The following is a 20,360-nucleotide window of genomic DNA, read 5'->3' as shown; positions in this document are numbered from 1 at the left end:
AGGATCTAGAGGACATACCAAATCCCTTACTCCTTCTTCACAATTGTGCTGGTGTGAGAGGACCATGTTAAGCCCTCAGTGATGTGGACACTGAGGAACGTGAAGCTCTTGACCCTGTCCACTGCGACCCTGTCGATGTAGATGGGTGTGTGCACACACCCGTTTCCTGTAGTCCACAATTAGCTCCTTGTTCTTGCTGACGTTGAGGGAGAGATTGTTGTCCTGGCACCACACTGCCAGGTCTCTGACCTCTCCCTTTAGGCTGTCTCATCGCCATCTGTGATCAGGCCTACCACCGTCTTGTCGTCAGCAAACTTGATGATGGACTTGAAGCTGTGCGTGGCCGCGCAGTCATTGGTAAATAGGGAGTACAGGACGGAGCTAAGCATGCACCCCTGGGATCCCCCGTGTTGAGGGTCAGCGTGGCGGAGGTGTTGCCTACCCTCACCACCTGAGGTTGGCCTGTCAGGAAGTCCAGGATCTAGCTGCAGAGGGAGGTGTTTAGTCTCGGGGTCTGATGACAAGCTTGGAGAGCACTTTGGTGTTGAGCTGTAGTCAATTAACCGCATTCTCACACAGGTATTCCTCTTGTCTAGTTGGGAGGGCAGTGTAATTGAGATTGCATCGTCTGTGGATCTGTTGGGGTGGTTTGCAAATTGGAGGGGGTCCAGGGTATCTGGGATATTTTACTTTACTATTTATATTTTTGACAACTTTTACTTTTGCTTCACTACATTTCTAAAGAAAATAATGTACTTTTTACTCGATACATTTTCCCTGACACCCAAAAGTACATTTTGAATGCTTAGCAGGACAGAAACATTTTACTCAAGTATGGCAGTTGGGTACTTTTTACACTACTGGCGGTGATAAACACCCTGGCAGTCTTCAGTGTTCAGTGGACCTGAGTGCCCAGTACCACTTTGAGTCATGGAGCTAGTAGCAATAGGCCTATGTGTCTGATTACAGGCTACTTTATGGTGGGCCAGTGATGGGCTGTCACTGTCTCCAGAACACATAGCGTTAATCTACCACACTCATAAATAGTTAGTCAGTTTGTCGCACTACCCCGACTTAGAGCTAGTTCGGAGACAAGATAGAGAAGACTTGCTATGTCTTTTGGAAAGCAAATGGATTTGGTAAAAAAAAAAGATTTAATTTGTTTTATTTGATATATAAATTAGACCAGATGGGATTTGATTGCTCTTGTATGAACGGGCAATATTGTGTGCAATATTTGCAATCACAATACATTACTCACACAATAATTAAAAAAGAAGACCAAGCCGAAGCATGTCTTCAATGGAAATGACTGGGGTTCAGAAAAGTGTCTATAGAGGGGACAAAAAAAATGAGTGGTGGGCTTTCAGAACCCTGAGTCCTTGGCTGCTGTGCAACAGTTGTTTGACTGCTTATTTTAGGATGGATTTTCTAGATAGCTACGATACCCAAATGAAATCTGTAGGGGATCCACTCAGTGATCCTGTCCTGTGTGCTCCACTGAGCCCAGACCATAGAGCTCTAACCATGATCAATGGTTTGAGCTCTTGCTATGATCAATGAATTGGCTCTGTCTGGGGCTGGTCTTATTGAGCAGACCTGACCCTCTCACTGCTATGCAATAAACTCTGTCAAGGCATGAGAAGAAGAGGAAAACAAAGATAACTGTGTGTGTGTGTGTGTGTGTGTGTGTGTGTGTGTGTGTGTGTGTGTGTGTGTGTGTGTGTGTGTGTGTGTGTGTGTGTGTGTGTGTGTGTGTGTGTGTGTGTGTGTGTGTGTGTGTGTGTGTGTGTGTGTGTGTGTGTGATGCTTGTGATGACTGTGGCATGCTGTGCCCTTGGCCAAGCCAAGGTTTTATTAGGGGCAAATAACTGCTGCCCGGAATCACACTTCCTAGTAGCCACCTGGTTCAAAGGCTCCATTCCAGGCAGCTCTTGCCCCGGTTTCCTTCCTGAATCGTCCCTCCCCTTCTCACACCATACACAGCTGCAAAACTAACGGAAAATTGAGTTACCTCATTGTTTATTTAAATAAAGCCCCTAACTCAACATAGGATCCAGGCCTGTAGGAGAGGTGACAAAACCTGTAGCGATTCATTCTGGCTGGCTCAGAGTTTCTGAAAGGGAGAGGGAGAGAGGGAAGGAATCAACCACCTTAGTGGAAGTGTTACCTCTGGGGCGAGGTGAAATGAGACTGCTTTATGCAATATTTGTTGCCCTAGGTTGCCTGGGTGACCGCATTGTGGAGTAAATTGAGCGTAGCTGTGGCGTGATAGGGCAGCGCAACCTAATGCATAACTTGTTTGGTTGGAAGGGAGAGCTTGTTTGCTCTCTCTCTCTCTCTCTCTCAGCTTATGTGCTTATATGGAGAGCTGTTGGTCTTTGATGTTTACTGATAGTCATCATGGATAGGCGATGGCTCTGGGCTAGTGACCCCAGCTACCTTTCATAGGATCCTTGTAGGGTTTTTGACACCAATGTTGATCTATCATTTTAGGTTCCCTATGTTAGCAAATGGTCCTCTGGTGATTTGAGGGTTACGAAAGCCGCAGTTATAAGACTCGTCATTACTTACTGTACGCCTAAGGAACAAAACACTTATTACTGTCAAGGATCTTAAAAACGTGACCTGTTTGGTTGATATATATTCTTGTAACCCTGACGTTAGAGAGTCTCAACCTGACTAGTTCCTGCGTCTGCTGTGAAAACGTATTCATTTTAACGAGACTTAATATGACTCAATATGCAGATATAATATGTCCTGTCCCAATACATTTGTCAAGAATCTAACTCCCTGGCTCTCACAAACGTTGTGTAATTCAAAGCTGCAGCTTATTAATGTGGCTTGCGACAGCAGCCACACTTTAAATATTGTGTCACGTCCTGACCATAGAAGCTTTTATTTTCTATGGTAGAGTAGGTCAGGGCGTGACTGGGTTTTGTCTAGTTTAATTTTCTATGTTGTTATGTTCTAGTTTCTGTTTTTCTATGATATTGGGGGGGATGATCTCCAATTAGAGGCAGCTGGTCATCGTTTTCTCTAATTGGGGATCATATTTAAGTAGATGTTTTTCCCACCTGGGTTTGTGGGAGATTATTTTGAGTTAGTGTATGTTGCACCTCTTCGTCACGGTTTGTTGTTTTTGTTTGTTTGTATGTCTTGCGTAGTTTCACAGTTAAATAAAGATGTGGAACGAAACACACGCTGTGCTTTGGTCCGCTCCTTCAGTCGACAATCGTGACATATTGTGAAAAAAATATATACTTTTTATTAGTTATTATTTAGCACGCTACTGCTCTTACACCATTTAAGCTAGAAACTCCATTCAAATTTTTTTATCAAAACAAATCAAGTTTTATTTGTCACATGCGCCGAATACAACAGGTTTAGACCTTACAGTGAAATGCTTACATGTGCTTGCATACAGCGTTTTGATACCATTTATACTATAAAACCTTTATTAAACTTTATCCACTTTAATGGGATTTCAACATTCTAAACCTCCCGTTGTTAACTTCCATTCTGAAGCTGTGTCTTCAAACATTCTATTCACTGTAAACAATGTAACTCTTGACCCAAATCAGCTACTTTGACCACTTTCCCAGGACTTTAGTAAAAAACTTAGACAGTGTGGCATCCTGGTCTCTGCTATTCAAATCTGACATCAGAACAGGATTATCTTCTACCGATCAAACGCTACAGCTGTTTTAGTAACCACATCAACTAGATTCATTAAACTAACTTCCCACTGTTGCATGTACTGTCATTGAAATCAAATTTTATTTGTTACATGCGCCAAGTACAACAGACCTTACCTTGAAGTGCTTACTTACAAGCCCCTAACCAACAATGCAGTTAAGAAAACTAAGAGTTAAGAATGTATTTACTAAATGAACTGAAGTAAAAATATAAAAGAGTAAAAATAAAATAACAATAACGAGGCTATATGCAGGGGGTACCAGTACCGAGTCAATGTGCGGGGGTACAGGTTAGTCAAGGTAATATGTACAGTACATGTAGGGTTTAAGTGACTATGCCTAGATAATGAACAGCGAGAAGCAGCAGCGTAAAGACGGGGGGAGGGTCAAGGCAAATAGTTTGGCTAGCGATTTGATTAGCAGTCTTATGACTTGGGGGTAGAAGCTGTTAAGAAGTCTTGCTACCGCTTGTCGTGCGGTAGCAGAGAGAACAGTCTATGGCTAGGCTGGTTGAAGTCTTTGGCAATTCTTAGGGCCTTCCTCTGACACCTCCTGGTATCGAGGTCCTGGATGGACAAAAGAGAAAATTAACAAAAGATAAGAAACACAAAGGAAAACAGAAAACAATGCAAAAAACAAAGACATCAAGGACTACAAAAAGCATAATAGCAAGGCCAACTGAATATGTTTGACTGCATGTATGGCACTATTTACCTGTGTGTCTGTCACGGCTGTTTAAAGGATCGGACCAAAGCGCAGAATGGTTGAAATTCCACATATTTATTATTACCGTGAAACGTTGCAATAAACCAAATACTTAAAACAACAAAACCGTGACGCAGAGAGAAATACACACTACTCAAAAATTAACAACCCACAAACACAAGTGGAAAAACACCCTACATAAATATGATCTCCAATTAGAGACAACGAGAACCAGCTGACTCTAATTGGAGATCATCCCAACAACCCCAACATAGAAATAGAAACCTAGAAAAACCACATAGAAACAGATAACAAGAAAACCACCCAAAAACACCCCCTGTCACGCCCTGACCTACTCTACTATAGAAAATGACATCTTACAAGGGTCAGGACGTGACAGTGTCCGTGTATGTAAACATGTGTTCATTTGAATGAGAGTGTGTGTATATGCATGTGTACAAACACCTGCACGGCATCAGCCTCAGGCAAATCGGCATTAGCTGTAAAAACATTGCCCCTCAGTGTCATTCAAACGTACTTTTTATTATGTTTTATTTTGACTTTATTTTTTTATACTTTTATCTTTGACCGTCATTCTATCCCCCGCCCAGCAACTCCACTCCCACTTGTCTCCAATTCCACATCCCAACCCTCAGCTACCCTCAGCCCCTCCCACCTATCTCTCCTGGCCACCCTCTTCAGATTTCTATGCACCATATATCTTTCAACTATGCTGTGATGTTTAACATACAATTTCAATCTATCTAATTGAATAAAATCCACAGATTGCGAGTTGAAGATAAATACTTTTACTACGAGTATTAGTATATTATTAATTGACTGACCCGGTCTCTCCAGATCTCCCAACAGTACTATTTATAGGGTCAATTTTAGATCAATGTTCTGCATTTTCAGCCGTTCCTGAACCTGAGACCAGAAACAGGCTACCTGGGGGCAATACCAAAATAAATGGTCTATTGATTCTGTATCCTCACAACAAAATCTGTCATCAGCAAACTTAATGATCATGTTGGAGTCGTGCTTGGCCACGCAGTCATGGTTGAACAGGGAGTACAGGAGGGGTTTAAGCAGAGTGAGCACATTCTTAGCATCAGACAATGACGTTTGACACAAATCGGTTACTTTAACTACTTTCCCAACAACTTATACACAAACTTAGAGGGTATGACATCTTGATCTGCTGTTCCATTCAAATGTCATACAATACTGTGTGTTTACATCAGCATCGGGTAGATTGATGAGTTAGCTGCAGAATGATGTTGTGATGATGAGGATGATGGGGGCACCTAGAGAGTTGTAAGACAGATGAAGAAGCATCATTCTGCAGGTGTGCTTGGTGCAGCCTGCCATCTGGATGTACTGTAGCTTTCCTATCCATCACTCCTGGCAGTCTGGCAGGTGTGCAGCCGCTGTCTCTCCCTGCTCTTTTTCCTTCTTCTTCTCTCTCTGTCGCTTGCACATTCCCTTTCTTGGCTTCATCTGTATAAAGGCAGAGTTAGGAGACTCAATGTCCTCCTTCTCTCTCCCTCCTCACCCTCCCTCGCTCCCTCCTTCCCTGGCCTTCAGCACTGGCACCGGGCCAGGTGGCAGCCACAGTTACATAAGCAGAGATGGTGCTGTGGTTGGCAGTGGCACAAGGCTCTGTCCCATGGGTTAATTAAGCTCTGCCGTTAGAGAGCTGCAGTATTTTCAGCTGTCGTCATGGCTTTTCTGAATTCCCCCCAATCGCTAATTAAATTAGGTCCCTCCCATGTACACACACACACACACACACACACACACACACACACACACACACACACACACACACACACACACACACACACACACACACACACCTACAGATATACACTGAGTATACAAAACATTAAGGACACTTACTCTTTCCATGATATAGACTGACCAGGTGAAAGCTATGATCCCTTATTGATGTCACTTGTTAAATCCTCTTCAAACAGCGTAGATGAAGGGGAGGAGACAGGCTAAAGAAGGATGTTTAAGCCTTGTGAAAATTCAGACATGTTATGTGTGCCATGCAGAGGGTGTATGGGCAAGACACAAGATTTAAGTGCCTTTGAACGGGTTAAGGTAGTAGGTGCCAGGTGCACTGGTTTGTGTCAAGAACTGCAACGGTGCTGGGTTTATCACGCTCAACAGTTTCCCGTGTGTATCAAGAATGGTCCACCACCCAAAGGACATCCAGCCAACTTGACACAACTGTGGGAAGCATTGGAGTCAACATAGGCCAGCATCCCTGTGGAATGCTTTCGACACCTTGTAGAGCCCATGCCCCAACGATTTGAGGCAGTTCTGAGGGCAAAATGGGCGGGTGCAACTCAATATTAAGAAAGTGTCCTTAATGTTTTGTACAGTCTGTGTATATACACGCTCGGTCGCATGCACACACACATTCACAAACACACACACAGTGTGGACTGCAGTGCCCTTCGGTAGGACACACACACTGGTTCCTGGACGGGTACCCAGGAAGTATTTGTCACTTGTTGTTGTTATTTATTTTGGTCCTGCCTGCCTTTGCGCATTGTGATGTAACAGGTCTGCAGGAGGGGGGAGGGATAGGACTGGTCCAACCTGGGGTGTCATAAACAAAAATGCACCCCCTTTCCCCTCCCCTTGTATTGTAAAAAAAATATTGCACACCCTCCCCCCTCATGGAAGGAACTCAAAATAATGTTTACGACCACAAAAACAAATAATTGTAGCAACTCTGTGTTTGTAAACGTGGATATCGACTTTGCCACTGTAGCATGCTTTTTTGGCACAGTCGATGCCACGCAGGGCTACGGGCCAGAAGTTTGAGGGTTCGCCGACCACCACGGACGAGCTTACTCTCGGGCACTTCAACATCATGGTTTGCAGTATAGGCTATATTTAGGCTATGTTGAAGCATTAGGTATAAGTGGGCGAGGTATAGCCACTAGAAGAGGAAGCAGAGTGCGCATTAAGCTTTCCTGAATAACTGGACCTGCTGGGAGCGTATGTGGCCACGTTATTATAGGACGACTTGGGAGAATGATCTGATCCGCAACAGATCTTAGTATCAGAACTTAAAATACAGCCTTAAAGGCCTGTTACTGTGCCTTTCTACACCTTACAAACTGACAAGAGTAGATCCACAACTGATCCAAATGGCACGAAATATTCAAATCGCAGGGCTTTTGCGCCGTTATTCAAATGACATTTTCACTTCAGTTTGCAGCCTAGAGTATCATTTTTTTGCTCACTTGAAAACATGAATGCAATTATTCATTGCATTGTGGTGTTGTAGGCTTGTCTGGGTAGGATACATCTATTGTCCCTAATCAATATCAATAGGGGAGCTTTTTGAGCTGCAGAGTCTGGCTTCACAGTTTTTTTTTTTAATGCGCAATGGAGCACCTTGATGCAGGTTTTAATGATTTTATGTGTGATATGACTGCTTACTTAGCTTATTGCGGATCCTGACATACGATCCGCCCACCAGTGTTGTCACTATGAATGTTGAATAGAGGGCAGGGTAGACAGTTAGACTGGTAGGCTGTATTTACCTGTGGTATAGTTAGTGCACGGAAAAGCGTAGTGCATAAGGGAAGTACCAAAACACCTTGATATAGGGTTGGCGCATGCAAGCAAATGAGGACATGTGGCTAGGATGGAAGAAATGATATAGTAAAACCTGCAAAACACACAACCCTCCCCAAAGCCCCAAAAAGTTAGACAACCCTCCCCTATTTATGACCACCCCACCCACCCCAGTGAATTTCAAACTGTTCCTAGTACTAGCTGACTGAGCTCAGACCGCAGAGAGAAAGTGTAAATGGGAAAGTTGTAAGTGTTTTTGTGCCAGTGTTATTTTGCATGAACTGTATTAGTGTGTGTGAGATTGAGGGGGCTGGTTGTTGTGTAGTAAAGAGCATAGTGTACAGGCAAACGTTATGCATTGTTCGTTTTGGTGTGTGTTTGTTTGTGTGCATTAGTGTGTTTCTGTCTGCCTTTCAGCTGACTCCCCTCTCTGTCTCTCTCTCTCTCTCTCTCTCTCTCTCTCTCTCTCTGTCTCCCTCTATATCACTCTGTCTCTCTCTCTCTGTGTTGTAGATCTGTTTCCTGGTGTCGGCGTTCCGTGGCCGTGTCTTCTCCGAGGACAGCTGTGCTGTTCTGGGCCTCTTCTCCCACTACTTCCACCTCAGCCAGTTCAGCTGGATGCTCATCCAGGTAAGGCCTGCTGCTGACACCTTGGCCTGTATGTATCAAGCTTCTTAGAATCAGAGTGCTGATCTAGGATCAGGTCCCACCTGTACATTGAGTCGTATTCATTCTGATCTATATAAAAGGGAAAACTGATCCTAAATCAGCACTCCTATTCTAAAACATTTCATACATAGGACAATATTGGTTTGGTGAGTAGTCTCATTACATTTCCAAATATGCTCCATCTGTGAGTCCAATCATAGTCATATGAATACAAAAGCGCATTAAGTGATGCTATGTTTCCGTTATTTTCTTGATTTTTTTGTTTGATACTACATATTAGATTATTTTTTGTTCCACTGAAGGCCTGAGTCCGATAGTCAAGGTTCGCCACTGAGGTCATGTATGTATTTTCAAAATCCACTTTAGAATTTCTGTTGAATGATCAGCCTCATTTAAGGTCAGATGCAACCAGTTGACGGGTGGGTTGTCTAAAGAAGTGTAGACCTGAACAATGGCACAGAGCAGGCACTGAAAGACTGGCATACTGTTCTCCGGGCCATCTGTACACCTGCGTCAACCTGTTGAAAGCTGTTCTGATAGTTCTATGCTGCCTTGGCACACACGTTGGCACGTAAAGGCCCATGTATGCTCCTTTCCGCTTGTGTGGACAATGAGGGTCATTCAGTCAGGGTGCCCTCCCTCTCTCTGTCTCTCTCTGCCTCTCTCTCTCCTACGATAGTCGGCGTTGAATGGCAGCATTTCTGTCATCCAATTGTGGATGCTAGAATTGACATACTGCACCTCTAATGCTCATATCCTTTGCGCTGCCATTTGTTATTTGTCAACTCTTCCTGAATTTAACTGCAGGGAACTTCTTGAAAGGCTTTGAACGGGAAATTGCATTGTATCTTTCCATAGATAGTTTGATTTCATTAATACAATTACAGTTCTACCATGTCAAATAGGATTTTTGTGACTCCCTCACTTGGCAGAAATAGATGATCATTCTTTCCTTTGTTCTTTACCTGACACGTGCGTTTTTATGTAATGTGTGGCAAAATCCCAGGATAGCTGCTACGTGTATTTCTGCTGGTACTGCTGGGGTTCCAAGTTATCTTACCCAACCCCCCCCCCCCAACCCCCACATAAACACACCTCCTTCTGACCCTCTTCCATTCTCACGTAACTGCTTCGAAACACACACTCAGCTCTAAAAACGATCATATGGAGGCTTCAAGTGGTTCATATTTGATATTTAAGCTCAAGTTAATCCCAGAGATGGTGTATAGATGACCTGTGACCTATTTGCAGGGACAGGAATGCTGTGAGCATGGCCTAGTTAATTACACATGGTCAACACAAGCTGATTTACCATACCTCGGAGTCTTACCCCAAATGAACTGCACCCCGTTCTTGCAATAACAGGCTGTTATCTTCACCTGCAGCGCTCCACTTCTGTTCTTTGTGACGCGGAGGAAAGCTCTAGTTGTTTATGTACCGGATGTAATCTGTCTTGGCACCTAAGTCATTTTTCTGAAAAGTGAAAGATTAGTGCATTAAGTTAACTAATGGAGTGTAGCTTTGGAGTCTGACAGGGACATAGATTAGTAGCCGTGCGGTACGTGTCACTGCAATATTTATGCTTCTTAAGCCTGATTGAAATACTTTCCAGATGACCTGGGAGATGTTTGAATGAATAAAGTTGGACTCTGAGATTTCTTAGTAAGTCAATAGGAAACAGTTGCAGTTTGGACTGGCTCGCAGCTAAATGTTTGCGGAACGCTGGCAGCCTGGCGTGATGGAAACGCACGGTATTAGTTGAGCTGATTTGGTGGTGGAAAAGGTAAACTGCAATACACACTGGAAAGTGTTCACACAGCCGTAGGAAGACACTGCGTTGGTGTGCGATGGTGTCGTTTTACCTTTTTCCCCTTTCAACTCGCTGACCTGGAGTCCGTCAGTCAAATTGACAGAGTAGCATCTTTCTCTCTCTGCGTCTGTCTCTCCGTCTCTCTCTCTCTCTCTCATGTCTTTTTTTTTGCATCTCTTTCCCTTTAGAACCACCAAGATGTGATGTCTGATGCATCTTCTTAGGTTTCACTTCTCCCTTTCTGCGGTAGTAGCTCATCCCTGGCTTCATCGACATCCCTACTCCCTTCCCTATACTCCATAATATTGATCGGATGGGGTATCCACCCACTACCCTCCCTCTCCTTGAGTCGTCAGGTATCAGCTTTTTGCTAAGTGGCGTATGCGCGGACGCCAGCCAGGAGGCTTTCACAGACATCCATATTGCACTAAATCAGCATTAAAGGTTGAATGCAGCCATTTTTATCTCAATATCAAATCATTTCTGGGTAACAATTAAGTACCTTACTTAAAATGGTCTACAAGAAACAAAAATAGCTTCTTAGCAAAAGCAATTTCTCAAGCAAGAATTTTGCTTGGACAGTCTGGGAGTAGGGAGAGGAAAACTGAAAACGAAATCTTATTTGCAGAGAGGTTTGGAACTCTTTTTCTTATTGGTCGATTAACTAATTTACCACCTGATGTCACCAGGCAGGCCAAAACTTCATTTAAATGCTAGAAATGAACTCACTTTGAACAAATATGTAGCTAGAGGTGTGATGTTTTGTGGGTATTTGCTGTTATTGTACATCAAAAGCTTCAGCAGGACATTGATCCAGCCCACAACATAGGACCAGGATTAGAAAACAATCTTAAAGGTTCAATGCAGCCGTTTTTATCTTAATATGAAATACTTTCTGGGTAACAATTTGTCAGGGTATGCGTGAAGGGCTGTAGGAAGTCAGGCGCAGGAGAGCAGATAGTTGGTAGCCAAACAAAGCATTTTATTTGGCGACCCAAAAGCACACGGCACAAACTGACACGAAATACAAATAAGGGTTTAACATAACCCAGCCTAACGTGCGCATACATGAACAGATAAACAAAACCACACGAAGACATGGAGAAAACAGAGGGTTAAATACACAACACATAATGAGGGAAATGAGAACCAGGTGTGTGGAAAAACGAGACAAAACAAATGGAAAATGAAAAATGGATCGGTGATGGCTAGAAGAATGAACTCTTTCTTATTGATCTATTAACTAATTTACCAGCTGGTGATGTCACCAGGTAGGCCAAAACTCCATCGCACCACGACAAGCTAAAATTCCAGGTTGATCTTTTCAAGCAGCCAAAAGGGGATTATCATCATTTTCAAAATTTCACAGGATTATTCCAACCTCAGTGTGGAAATATATATAAAACACAGGAAAATTACATTTTGGACTGCAATGGCCCAGTTGAGCGGTGCAATGGTGGAATACAGGCTGGCCCAGAGCCAAAACATAACAGTGCCTAATTGAATCAGCCAGTCTACGAGGCCTTACGGTGAGCATCTTGGATACAGAGGCCCGGCTAGGACTGTCTTACCATAGGGCTCCACAACATTATGTAACGGCAAGCCAATACTTGCCAAAGCCTCTTCGGCCTTCGGCCAAACCCAACTCCTAATTTGTTTATTCACACACCCAGCCATCACTGATCAAATCAAATCAAAGTTTATTTGTCACGTGCGCCGAATACAACAGGTGTAGACCTTACAGTGAAATGCTTACTTACAGGCTCTAACCAATAGTGCAAAAAAGGTATTAGGTGAACAATAGGTAGGTAAAGAAATAAAACAACAGTAAAAAGACAGGCTATATACAGTAGCGAGGCTATAAAAGTAGCGAGGCTACATACAGACACCGGTTAGTCAGCCTGATTGAGGTAGTATGTACATGTAGATATGGTTAAAGTGACTATGCATATTTATGATGAACAGAGAGTATCAGTAGTTTAAAAGAGGGGTTGGCGGGTGGTGGGTGGGACACAATGCAGTTAGCCACTGTGCGGGAGCACTGGTTGGTCAGCCCAATCGAGGTAGTATGTACATGGAGCTCAAAGTGTCACTCCATTAGCAGTCCAATATGATGCATTACACAACAGTTTCTCTCATACTCTCATTCTCTCTCTGCTGTTGATGATGCAACACTCAGAGGAGGAGACTGATCATGGAAAAAGAGGGTTTTGTGTGACTTGCATTTGACCCCACACCCACCCATTCACCGATAACTTTTCAGCTCATGAATGTAATGGAATGAAATATGCAATGTTCTGTTCTCCTTTTATTATGCGATCCTTTCTTGTACAGAAAGAGATGAGGATCTGGCTGTGGATAGGCCTTTTACGGGTATTATCACAATCTAGAGTTATGGAGTGTATTTAGTGTAAGCCTCTCTAGGACAAGGTGTACAGCATCTAATACCGAGAGAGATAATCCAAGCCTGCTACTCCGCTAGATTACAAAGCAAACAGTAGTGAGCCATGTGGTTCCTGAACAGTCCATTGGCTCTTCAGCTGGAGTTTCTTCCTCCCTACTGGCTGATAACCCCTCACTAACCCCCTTTTGCTCTCTATCCTCCTCAAATCCCCTCTCCTCCTCCCCACTCCACTTCTCCCAAACCTTCCCCCCCTACTCCTCTTCCTCTCATACCCTCTCCACCTCCCCTCCCCCCGCCCCCCCCCCCCTCTCCTCTTTCCCACTCCTCCCTTTTTCCCCTCCCTTCCCCTCTTCTTTTCCCTTCCCTTCCCCTCCACCTCCCCTTCCCTACACTCTCCCAGGCAGTGAACTTTTGGCAGGTGTTGGTGATGAACGACGAGCACACGGAGCGGCGTTACCTGGTCTACTTACTGCTGGGCTGGGGACTTCCTGCTCTGGTCATCATCATCCTGGTCATCGTGCTGCTGGGGGGCTTCGGCTGGACCATACACAGTGTTTATGGCCTGGTGCACGAGGATGTGTGAGTGAAGGAAACACACACATCAAGTACAGGAGCACAAAGGAGTACACATACACCAGAGCAAACACACTTGGCGAGAGTGAATAGGAAAATACTCACATGCTTACTTCGTACAACACAAACATGCTTACGCATTCACACAAACAGCTTAACCCAGTGCTGATGTAAAGTAGATAACACGAACACACACACACACACACACACACACACACACACACACACACACACACACACACACACACACACACACACACACACACACACTTATTTATAGTCGGATGAGGGATATGTAAGTAGCACATCTATTATACACCTATGCGTGCCCAGTTGTGACTACATGAGTTGCAGACCCTGTACTTTGTGGACATGGTCCATTCCAGTCCAGCTGTGTCCAACTTGTTTTTAAGGCTATGGTCAACACCCAGGTCTATGGTCAGAACAAGCTAGTGTCGTCAGCAGGTCCAGAGGTGGATCTACTGAATGAATCATGAAATGAATGATTCTCTCTTTACATTGGAGGTGGAGGGAGGCTGTCCCTCTGCTAGTTTCCGAGGTGGAGAGGGTAAGGCTTTAAATAACCCACACAGAGCTATTTATACACCTCCAGGAGCTGTGCTGGTGAGGTCATCCTCTCAAACTGCACACACAGGTCCTTACACAGACTTACCCTCCCTAAGATTCTGTCTGTTGTGCGGGCTTGCGTGTGTGTGTCTTAGCACGAGGTGAGGTTTCTTGCGATTAAAATGAGCCTGTGGTCATAGGTAGGTGTGTCTCTCTTTCGTGTTTTTGTGAGTGAGGTAGACAGAGGTCTATTTAGTCTTCTGGGCGGTAGCACCTATTCCATCACGCGGTCAACACAGGACCTCATCTAGCTGGGTTCCTCTCTGTTCAGGTGGACATTGGTTTCACCCACAACACTGGCATCAGTAGACGGTTGTTCTTCTCTCTCACACACATACGTGATGTATAATGTTTACACGGTGTTTACGCTCTAGTCTTATCAGCTCCCATCACACAATCAATAGGTCAAATGGCCGTATCTCAATACGCCAAGACCAAGCGTATTTACTGTGTTCAATAAAAAGTAGTATTGGTGAATGCATGAGCTCTCATGACAGAAATGTGAGACTTGACGTTTTAAGACCTTCTCTCCTCTCACGTTAGCCAGGCAACACAGCCACATGACTACTCTCTTTGTTGGATAGATATTTGCTCTCCCGGGGAGCCTCTTCTTTCATGCAACAGCTAATTATTGGCAAAGCTCTGTTATCTCAAGCTGGAGTGGCGGCATTAGAATGCCTCTTGACTGACCACAGGCTTGAACGGTAATCCCACCGCAAACAGTCTGGGTCTGTCTGTTTGTCTGTCTGTCTGTCACTCGAGAGGCAGGCAGGCATTGTGGGATTGTGGGTAGGTCTGAGTCTGCCCTCTCTCACTGCCCTCCTTGTCTTCTATTGGTCTACTGGGCTGTGGTCCGATGGTGGGGTTGAGTGGTGGGGGTGGTGGTGGTGGGTGTTGCCCTCTGTTTGGCAAGGAGGGGTAGAACATTGACCCTGAGTCAACAGAGGATGAGGAGGAAGGAATGAGCGAGAAGGAGAGCTTTTTTGGAAGCGTTGGAATGAAAAGATAGACATAGTTCAATATTATTATTACAGTATATTTATTATGTATGTGATTTGTAGGTAAAGGTACAAGATGTTAAAAAGGGGAAATAATATAATAAATAATAATATAATAAATAATAATATTATAAATAATATACACAAAGTTTTATATTATTATTATATTTATTATATTATTTCGCCTTTTTAACATCTTGTACCTTTACCTACAAATCACATACATAATAAATATAATAATAATATAAAACTTTGTGTATATTATTTATAATATTATTATTTATTATATTATTATTTATTATATTATTTCGCCTTTTTAACATCTTGTACCTTTACCTACAAATCACATACATAATAAATATAATAATAATATAAAACTTTGTGTATATTATTATAGAACATAAATTATATTAACGGTATATTCAGAGAGGTAAATAGAGGGAGGAAGAGAATACGTGTTTTGACCGGATGGTGAAATGTGGATCGTGTAAGAGCAGTGCATGGGGTGAAGTGTGGAGGGTCTAAGAGCAGTGCAGGGGGTGAAGTGTGAAGGGTCTAAGAGCAGTGCAGGGGGTGAAGTGTGGAGGGTCTAAGAGCAGTGCAGGGGGTGAAGTGTGGAGGGTCTAAGAGCAGTGCAGGGGGTGAAGTGTGGAGGGTCTAAGAGCAGTGCAGGGGGTGAAGTGTGGAGGGTCTAAGAGCAGTGCAGGGGGTGAAGTGTGGAGGGTCTAAGAGCAGTGTAGGGGGTGAAGTGTGGAGGGTCTAAGAGCAGTGCAGGGGGTGAAGTGTGGAGGGTCTAAGAGCAGTACAGGAGTTGAAGTGTGGAGGTTCTAAGAGCAGTGCAGGGGGTGAAGTGTGGATTGTGTAAGAGCAGTGCAGGGGTTGAAATGTGGAGGGTCTAAGAGCAGTGTAAGGGTTGAAGTGTGGATTGTGTAAGAGCAGTGCGGGGGTTGAAATGTGGAGGGTCTAAGAGCAGTGCAGGGGATGAAGTGTAGAGGGTCTAAGAGCAGTGCAGGGCATGAAGTGTGGAGGGTCTAACAGCAGTGCAGGGGGTGAAGTGTGGAGGGTCTAAGAGCAGTGCAGGGGGTGAAGTGTGGAGGGTCTAAGAGCAGTGAAGGGGTGAAGTGTGGAGGGTCTAAGAGCAATGCAGGGGTTGAAGTGTAGAGGGTCTAAGAGCAGTGCAGGGGATGAAGTGTGGAGGGTCTAAGAGCAGTGAAGGGGTGAAGTGTGGAGGGTCTAAGAGCAGTGCAGGGGGTGAAGTGTGGAGGGTCTAAGAGCAGTGAAGGGGTGAAGTGTGGAGGGTCTAAGAGCAATGCAGGGGTTGAAGTGTAGAGGGTCTAAGAGCAGTGCAGGGGGTGAAGTGTGGAGGGTTTAAGAGCAGTGCAGGGGGTGAAGTGTGGAGGGTCTAAGAGCAGTGCAGGGGGTGAAGTGTGGAGGGTCTAAGAGCAGTGCAGGGGTTGAAGTGTGGAGGGTCTTAGAGCAGTGCAGGGGTTGAAGTGTGGAGGGTCTAACAGCAGTGCAGGGGGTGAAGTGTGGAGGGTCTAAGAGCAGTGCAGGGGGTGAAGTGTGGAGGGTCTAAGAGCAGTGAAGGGGGTGAAGTGTGGAGGGTCTAAGAGCAGTGCAGGGGTTGAAGTGTGGAGGGTCTAACAGCAGTGCAGGGGGTGAAATGTGGAGGGTCTAAGAGCAGTGCAGGGGGTGAAGTGTGGAGGGTCTAACAGCAGTGCAGGGGGTGAAGTGTGGAGGGTCTAAGAGCAGTGCAGGGGGTGAAGTGTGGAGGGTCTTAGAGCAGTGCAGGGGTTGAAGTGTGGAGGGTCTAAGAGCAGTGCAGGGGTTGAAGTGAGGAAGGTTTAAGAGCAGTGCAGGGGATGAAGTGTGGAGGGTTTAAGAGCAGTGCAGGGGGTGTAGTGTGGAGGGTCTAAGAGCAGTGCAGGGGTTGAAGTGTGGAGGGTCTAAGAGCAGTGCAGGGGTTGAAGTGTGGAGGGTTTAAGAGCAGTGCAGGGGTTGAAATGTGGAGGGTTTAAGAGCAGTGCAGGGGTTGAAGTGTGGAGGGTTTAAGAGCAGTGCAGGGGGTGAAGTGTGCGTCAGTAATGATTGAGGGTAGGAGGGAAAGGAAAGGGAATGGGGGATACCTAGTTAGTGGCGGATACCTTGTCAACTGAATGCATTCAGCTGTAAAGGGTGTACTTCTGAGGGATTCACTCCACATTGAATTGATAAGGAGCCAGGTGGGTGCGTGTAGGTGTGTCTATGCATACGTTTGTGTGTATGTGTGTCTATGCATACGTTTGTGTGTATGTGTGTCTATGCATACGTGTGTGTGTGCGTGTGAGGAAGGTGTTGGCCATTCTAAAGTAACTCCAGATTGAATATCTGGTGCTGCAATCCCACACCACTCAGCAGATACGAATTCTTGGCACAGCTAGGCCTTGTAAGAGTACATTGGCGTCGGCTAATGGGGGAGGGGGATCCTAATAAATCAAAGACCATGTGTCTCATATATGACCTGCAGCCTACCTTTACAGCCCTGCATGTAGTTCTGTGTGATGCTGTTGTATCTCTATTCTCTCCTCTCTCGTCTCTGCCGTGTTGCATCTCGGCCCTTTGTCCTGATTTGCCCTCTCCTGGCTTATTGGTTCATTCCTCCTCTGCTCCAGTCCTGCCTCCTGGCCGTCTGTGGCATTCATGCCATTCTTCACCCTGGCTGAACCTTTCCTTTCCTCCGCCTCTTCATCTCTGCTTTTTTCAGTGTTATCCTGGGCGTGCCTGGCCCATTGACAAGGGTGAGATTATTTGCCAGGTTTCACATTCTGACAACCAGAGAGGCAGTGGGAGCGTGGTTTTGTGAAGTATGGTTTATGTTACAGCTGTGCAAATGGAAAAATATTGGAGATTTTGATTAAAGTTCTTAACAAAGTAGTTTGATTTTATTACAGTAAAAGAATGTTTACTCATGATTACGCCATCCAAGTGGACAACATGTTATCACTGTGGATGTTGTGCATAGGCAGTCAGAAAATTGGTATCACTATGATTAGATGATAACGTTAAGGTCAAGCGTTTAAGGCTTGCTGCAAGTTACATTAAAGGGCCACTGCAGTCAAAAACGTGATTTGCCTGTGTTATATATATATATTTCCACACTATGAGGTTTGAATAATACTCTGAAATTGTGAAAATGATGATAATGCCTTTTTAGTGTAAGAGCTGTTTGAAAAGGCCGACCTGGAATTTTAGCTTGTCGTGGTGCGATGGAGTTTTGGCCTACCTGGTGACATCGCCAGCTGGTAAATTAGTTCATCGATCAATAAGAAAGAGTTCCCAAACCTCTCTGCCAATAATAGCTAGTTTTCAGTTTTCCCCTCCCCACTCAGACCACTCCCAGACATCCTAGCAAAAAGTATTGCTTGAGAAATTGCACTTTACTAAGAAGCTATTTTTGTTTCTTTTTGACAATTTTAATTGAAAACATTCACAGTAAGGTACTTAATTGTTGCCCAGAAAGTATTTCATATTAAGATAAAAACGGCTGTATTGAACCTTTAAGATTGTTTTCCAATCCTGGTCCTATGTTGTGGGCTGGATCAATGTCCTGCTGAAGCTTTTGATGTACAATAACAGCAAATACGCACAAAACATCACACCTCTAGCTACATATTTGTTCAAAGAGTTCATTTCTAGCGTTTAACATTTTCTGCAAGGGTGCCTTCCAACAATCTCTCCTTCTCCCTGAACTGGGCACTCGTTCTACTACTTCCCACAAATGAAGGGAAGTGAACAAGTGCACACTTTGAGAGAAAGGAGAGATTATTAGGATGCAACACAGGAGTTCCATGAACATTCCCTCCCACAAAGACACACAGACACCACATGACCAACAACAGCATGTGTCTGTTTTTACACTTTCTCCCGCAGGAAGAACATGATGAAATACTGTATTATTATTATTTGACATACAATACCTTACATTTTATTATGTTTACCATAGCCAATTATTTACCTTGGTGAAGTAGGGTAGGGCTGTATTTGTGTCCGTTGTTCCAGTGCCATATTAGCGCAGTCCTGTGAGATGGCACCGTTGGTATGCTCATTGAGATAAACCTCTCGTCATAACAAGATGGTTGGGTTGTTTTTCCCAGAACCAAACACAGGCTCCCTACCTTTCCAAATGACACGACTAGAGCACAACAGGGACTGGAAAGATGAGGGGAGTGAATTCCTCGGAATAGATTACCTGGAAGGAGGGGGAGTGAGAAAGGGAAAGAGAGGAAGGGCGGCAGAGGGAGGGAGAGAGAGTAGGGGAGGGGGGCAGAGATAGAACGGAGTAGAGTGAGAGTGAGTGAGAGAGACAGACAGACAGACAGACAGACAGACAGACGGACAGACGGACAGAAAAGCAGACTGACAGACAGACAGAAAAGCAGACAGACAGACACAGACAGACTGACTGACATGCTCCAGAGAAAAGCAGTACTATAAATGAATATTGTTCCTTCTCTATTTTTAGATCCACAACAAGTGTCAGTGGTCATTAAGAGGCCATTGGGAGGTGACTGTGTCTGGGCATAGGGGAACAGTTGGACCTAGTGGACACCGTAGCTGGGCTTAACACTGGGAGGGTGGTGTGAGGGCCGTCGGAGCAGGGATACCCCTTCAGAAAGAACACCGTGTCTTTGCTGCACTCCCTGGGGAGTGTGTTTGTTGTGTGAGACTGAGTTGGGAGCCATGTCTGACTGTGCCAATTTGGCCCACTGTGGTGCTGAATATTTTGCCCTCCCCAACCATGGTGGAATGTGCTGCCGCAAGGAGACAACAACACTGAGTGTGACATTAAACACACACGCGCGCCAAAGTAACTGCGCAGTACTTCAGCTCATCCCCTTATAATAATGATGGGTTAAAAAGCTACATCAAGATCAAATATGACGCAGAATCCAGGATCAGTATTTCACCAGAGATTGGAAGAGAACTGTTTTATTTGTCATTTGTATTTGAAGTGGTCAGTGATAGTGGTGGATTTGATCCCTGCAGGATAATGCTCGCTCCCTGACCAACAGCAGAGCTTGTAGACTATAGCAGCCCTCTCCTCCTGGCACGCTCTCCACCTCTCTGTCACTTTGGCACACTCCGAAGACTTGGCCAAAACAGCAGATGTATCGACGATAAACCTTCGATAAATAAGACGCTGTTTTCAAAAGGAGACAAAAAAACTAGACCCCCCCCCCGAAAGCCTTAAATAGAAAAATACTTTAAGCGTCTTTAGATATTATGCCCGGGTT

General features: G+C 44.6%; 1 protein-coding gene across 1 annotated transcript in view; it reads left to right on the top strand.

Annotated features, from left to right (window-relative positions):
• Nucleotides 1–20,360, top strand: part of adgrv1 (adhesion G protein-coupled receptor V1) — a 197,173-nt gene that overhangs the window by 146,116 nt on the left and 30,697 nt on the right. Inside the window, exons 84-85 of the mRNA XM_014160914.3 lie at nucleotides 8,520–8,636; nucleotides 13,290–13,468. Coding sequence (XP_014016389.3) covers nucleotides 8,520–8,636; nucleotides 13,290–13,468 — 296 coding nt within the window. The remainder of the gene's footprint in view (nucleotides 1–8,519; nucleotides 8,637–13,289; nucleotides 13,469–20,360) is intronic.

This window comes from Salmo salar, chromosome 20 (genome assembly GCF_965601325.2).
Source record: "Salmo salar chromosome 20, fSalSal1, whole genome shotgun sequence".
In the NCBI taxonomy this organism is placed as follows: domain Eukaryota; kingdom Metazoa; phylum Chordata; class Actinopteri; order Salmoniformes; family Salmonidae; genus Salmo; species Salmo salar.
Note: the sequence above shows the minus strand (reverse complement) of the source record. Positions and strands in the feature narration are given on the sequence as shown.